The following is a 6000-nucleotide window of genomic DNA, read 5'->3' on the forward strand; positions in this document are numbered from 1 at the left end:
TTTGTTTTTCTGTCGTTTCCAAGCTCAGTCCTACAGAGACATGTGACAGGTGGAAAGTTGTTTGTTTGGTTCTTTGTGAGTAAGAACTTAGATATTACATAAAAAAACAAATTCAAAACCCAGCTCTCAATTTGACCGTTGACTGACTAAACCCCATCACAGCTCATAACTAACAGTAACCTTACTAGGCGTGGTTGATCCGTCAAGTCTTGTAATTTTCTGCATGGTGAAGAGGTGTACATGTGGCTCTGTATACTCTAACCCACTCAAACAATATAAAAAGGTACGAGTAAAGGTGTAAGGAATGGGATTAAACTGTTAAATCTGATCTAACCTAAGATGTAAATGAGCATGTCCAGCTGACTACCTTATGCTACTATAAAAAGTAGTAAACCTAAGGCATTTTATACTAGCATTGCATTATTTTGTGGCATTACACGTTGCATTATCCACTGTGCTACTCCTGGAGTGCAGGCTAACGTTAGCGACTCTGTCCTGCTGTATTTCGTTCGAAGATGTTTAAACCCCAACCCTAGTCAAACTCTTTACTCACAACTAGTCCTCATCCCAAAAGCCTTTATCTTATAATATAAAAAGTGACAATGTTTATATATATGTAACAATAATGCGTTAATCCAACCAGTGTCTCGTTTGTTCTTGGTGGCCAAATGGCTATTTTTTAATACTCATACCAGAAGGACTAGCTTAGTGCTACACTTCAATAAAAGAACAATGTTTCTTTATTTCAACATGTATAATAAAATAGTGAGAATGCTGACATTTGCCTGGGACCTGTTAGCTTTAGCCTCATTCTGTTAGCGTGACCATTTTTACAGGGTTCTTAAAACATTTAAGAACATTAAAATGTTTGCTGGAAACTGAGTTTTTAAACAGTTCATGGAGCTGACATAACTAGCTAACTAGCCAAAAGTGACCTAATCTGTTTGCAACAGCTGTCATTTTAAAGTGGTCCATGACTAGAAATATGAATCTGATTTTGTCTACTGCATAAAATCAAGGACCAATTGTTTCCAAAATTTCTAAGAATTTTGATTGTTAATTTGCCACCTGCAGGCCTGTCTTAAAATGTATTGACAGCCTAAAATATGTACTAGGTCTGTAATAGGTAGTCAACGACGAAAGAAACAAATGTTTTGATCCCATTTAAATAGTACCCTTAATTATACACAGGATGTTTGTCAAGTTAAAATATACTTTGTAAAGTCAAGAAAGTTGCAGTTTGTTTTGTAGACATACAAAAATACTTAATTAGAAAGACCACAAACCCAGAAGTCACATATTTGACGTCATAACTGTTTATCTGACTGACTGAAGGTAACGTTACTTAAGCTAATGTCAAAGAGCACCCATGTGTGGATGATGTGATAAAAGGACCAGGAGTTGTTGGATTAAACAAGGTGAAATACATCTGTGCGTTGAACATAGCTAAGTTACCTATAGTAGCAAGGGAGCTATGAAGGTTAGCTTTGCATTACAGCGCTAACATGTTGGTGACGTATATTGTGCAAGACAAGAGATGTAGTTCATGGAGCGGTTTCACACAAAACTAAATGTTACTTTACTGTTTTACAACAAACTGTGACTTTCTTGACTTAAATTATGTTTTAAATTGACAAGCATCTTGTGTGTGATTCAGGACAAAACTCAAACAAGACAAAGCATTACTTGTCTCTCACTACTGACTACCGGACATTTTATTTTCCAAAAGAAGGTCCCATGAGGGGGAAGAGGAAGTGAGGGAGGGGTAAAACAACAACCAGGTCAACACCAAAAAACAAATAGACAACTCTGCTTTCCAACATGGTCTTTGTTCTTTATCCATTTATCCTAGTTTCAGATAGAATGAACCTGGAAAAGGAGAATATCCGATTAAAATTACATTTCAACGAAGGTTCTGCCAGATTTAAGTGCTGAGAGGAAGGGCCATACTTTGGGAAATCCTTTTGTCATCATTTGAAATGTATTTTTCCACTTCTGAAGGAGCTGGGCTAGCAGTTTCCGCCTGATTCCAGTCTTTGTGCTAAGGTGAAACACATCCTGGACCTCTCTGTGTACTGGACACACAGAGACAAAACTGATTTCACTTAATGATATCAATTTTGGATCATATCTGGGTATGATGTCAATCAATACGATTTTGCAAAATGTCAGACTGCTCCTTTGAATAAATTCAGATGTTTCTCCTTATCTCAGTGACTGCTTAAAGCCCTGAGGCCTGCAAATGCACTTTTATTACAAAATATTTTAAATGTTTTTAAAGGTTTCCTGCATTCTGGTGTTGTTCAATTAGTGTTTTTCTTTCTGTTAGTGTTTCCTTCTTTTCTTGATTGCGTATTTAAAGTCTATATTTTGCTGAAGGACGGTGTAGTGGAATGTGATCGTGATGTAGTTGGTGTTAGTACCGGGGGGGTGAAAAGGGACCTAACTGTTGATTGTAACATTGGGCTTGATAAGCCAATCTGACTGTTGGTCTGCATGAAGTTACTTGTACATTCCCCAATAGTCAATTTGAATGTTTCTTTAAAATAACACAACTTTTGACAAGTTTTCTGCTGGGAGGGAAATTTTCATTATTTCAATAAACTTAAAGGCAATTGAACAAAACCAGATTAGCACAAGAACTGAACAGTTTGAACAGCTGAACTGCACTGTTTACTAACCTGAAACAAACTATTTCAGCTTCTGAACTATTAGCGAAGCAGAACAAAAACTGCTTTTTTAGCTAAATGACCCCAAAACTGTTTTTATTGTTAAACTGAACCATTGTTTGCTAACCTTTATCAAAATGTTTTAGGAGCTAAACTAGGCTGGAAACAAACCTTAACCAAAATGTTTTCTTAGTGAACTGACCTTTAATAGTTTAAGCTGATCAAAGCTGTTTAACTGCTGTTTAGCCAAACCATTAGCTAAATGACACCAAAACTGTTGTAGCTGTTAAACTGAACCAATTTTAAACCTTTAGTGTTTTGGGGGGAAATGACCTTTAGCTAAAGTTAAACACACAGTTTAAGCTGCTAAACTGAACTTTTAGCTTAGCCAAAAAAAGCTGTTTAACTGCTGTTAGGTAAACAAAACTAAACCTGTTTGTTGTTAACCAGCGTGTTTGTTGTTAACCAGCGTAACACAGCTGTTTAAGTGCTAAATGAAGTTGCGACGGGTGGCTTAATTTAGTTGGTAGTTAGCATTAATCTTAATATGTTGTAGGTTCTAAACTGGGCTGTTAACAAATCTGAACCAAACTGTGTGCTTTTAACTAAAATGAAACAAACTGATGCTGAAGTAAAGATGCTAAATTACACCATATTATAACCGTAATTAATATAATTTAGTTGCTAAACTAAACCCGAAGCTAAACTAAGAGAAAACATCTTAGGTGCTAAACTAAACCAGCAGTTTAAACTGAATTTTAAGTGCTTCAGCTGCGACTTTCAAGCTGCTTTGAAAGCTTTTGAAGTTTTAAATAGTTGTTATATTCATGCAGGTCTTCAAACCTTTCTCTCTGTGACCTACGAACACAAACCTCTACTAGTTCACTAATCATTCCCCCTCGCATCCAAATGCTGACAGTACAGTGTAATGTGGCAGCAGTATGGTGCAGTAAAGCTCTGCACAATGTTGAATAGACAGTAATGAGATTAAATATAAATGCAAGTGTTTGCTATATTAGTTCCTGTGTAATGAAGTTTTTGTTTTCAACGGGAAGGTGACTTATTGTAGATGTTTTTCTCCTGTTTACCTGAGTGTTGCTCTTATTTATTTTTCTAAATAAATATCTATTATTCACTGTATTCATCGTGGGACGCCTCTGTTTGAGCCTTCATCACTGCAGAAACAGAAATGGCCTTTTAGAATTACACGCATACAATATATACATATATATATATATATATATATATATATATATAAACTGTACAATACACAGATGTTGTTTTACAGACTGTTTTAAGGGTGAATTGTCTCTTTAACACACATAACTTGTTAATCAGTGATCATTAGAGTTGCTGGAAGGTGGATTTTGTTTCCTTTTCCTATCCAATTAAACTTTTTGAATTATGATTTTAAGTTGACTTAAACAGTACGCACCGACTTTATTACTGTAATAAAACTCTATGCATGAGCTGAAAGTGACCGCTTGCTGGACATTGCATTGACAATTAAAGTGTATCAATATTTAATTGCTAATGAAGCTGCTTTATTGACCATGGCCACTAGGTGCCGCTGTATGGTCTGAGCCAAATCAAAGAACTTTTTTGTCTCCACTTATATTATTCAAAGTGCATCACAGGATAACTATCTAAACTCCCTTGCTTAAAAACATATCAGTGTGGTGAAACGGTGACAGTGACGCTTCAGCGGTGGGTTTATGCAGTGAACCTTGTACACACTGTACGCTATTTATGTGTACTTGGTCTCTTCTATGCTAAGGGTCAAAGGTCAGAAACTTGACAGGGACCCTTTAAATCACTGTAGGTCAGCAAAAACAAGATTTTCAGAGGGTTAAGTTACTCTTTAAAGTAAATCAGTGAACAGACATGAGTGCATGTGAAAGTGTGATTTCATCCTGTGAGACAAAATTAAAAAAAGGACGGTGAAAAACAGGGTCACAACAGTGGTGAGGAGCATTGCACAAGGAATAATATTTAGAGGACAGCCTTATGCATGTGTTGGTGCTGTGGCTTAGCTGCTTAAATTGACTGTCTAGTAAACAGGAGATCCAGAGTTCAACTCCCAGCAGTTCATTTTTTGCGACGTCTGGGAAGGTTTAGATGCACCTATTTACTACAGGTGCATTCGATCAGTTCTCAGACTTTAGAGTGTGCATTGTCACAATTAATGATACCACCTACTTTGATTCATTATTACTCTGTTATTCTTTGTTTCAGCACTTACCCACAGGTTGGTTTGGATGTGTGCACATTCTTCTGTGTGTAAACTAGACTTAAAACAGACTAGCAAACAAGGGACTCTTAAAAACCTGTCCAGGCTCTGATACTGAGTGTAAGACTCCTGATGTATCTTTAAGGTAGAAAGTGAAATTGCTGTTGCACACAGAAATACACTGCATTATTAATTTTCAACATTTTATGTGAAATATGAAAAATGTTTTGGGAGCATTTTCACTTTTTAACCTCTGCTAAACTCTGATTTAGCAAAAGTTCATTTTTAATATTTTATGTTTTATCTGTGTTGTATGATTACATTTAAATTGACAGACATAATGTGAAATCTAACATTTTCAGCCAGTAGTACAGACAAAGGAGTTAAAAAATATATGATATAATTAATAAATAATATTTAAAACTAAAATTAAATAGAAGGGGAGAAGGCCTTTCCACATCAGTCCACCCCAAAAGATTCAGATGTCCAGCACACAGAGGATGCACAGGTCTCTGCAGCTCTCTGGGAACCAATGTCTAACGTGATCAACACTGTGACTATCGGAGGAGAATAAATTTGTAATAAATGCTGCAGGTATGAAGTAAACTATACCAATGCATTTTTAATAAAACATTATATCTGGAAAAGTTAAATTAAGGCAAGGCCGATGCACTGTACCTTAGAGGTTAAAGCGCCTGTCTCGTAAACAGGAGAGCCTGGGTTCAACTCCCAGCAGTGCCTTGTCGTTACAGAATTCTTAATGTCTGCAATGTTTAATCTGTTATGTAGTGAGGATCCCCTTCTTAGATGATATTCATATGATGAAAAACTGAGTGTTTCACCCTTTCTCACTGCATAGTATGTGTTTGCTGTGTAAATCTATATGTATACTATCCAACGAAGGTTAAAATCAAGGGCAACTGCACTTGGTTGAACATATTGGAAGACGTTTCGTCCCTCATCCAAAGGACTTCTTCAGTTCTGACTGACTGGCAGGGAAACTCACCTATTTAACCTCAGTGGGGTCGTTGGCCAGGGTCATCGATACCGCTGGTTCGTTAGTGTTCCTGGTTGCTGTGACGACAGTCGTTACAGTCGTTA

The 6000-nt window shown here is 36.5% G+C and overlaps 1 protein-coding gene across 1 annotated transcript in view; it reads right to left on the reverse strand.

Moving 5' to 3' along the window:
• Positions 1–2009: 2009 nt before the first annotated feature.
• The window catches only part of LOC123980701 (LIM domain-binding protein 3-like), a 68947-nt gene continuing 64956 nt past the window's right edge, over positions 2010–6000 (reverse strand). The window contains exon 15 of the mRNA XM_046065218.1: positions 2010–2075. Coding sequence (XP_045921174.1) covers positions 2010–2075 — 66 coding nt within the window. The remainder of the gene's footprint in view (positions 2076–6000) is intronic.

The sequence above is a fragment of the Micropterus dolomieu genome, linkage group LG12, assembly GCF_021292245.1.
Source record: "Micropterus dolomieu isolate WLL.071019.BEF.003 ecotype Adirondacks linkage group LG12, ASM2129224v1, whole genome shotgun sequence".
NCBI classification, from domain to species: domain Eukaryota; kingdom Metazoa; phylum Chordata; class Actinopteri; order Centrarchiformes; family Centrarchidae; genus Micropterus; species Micropterus dolomieu.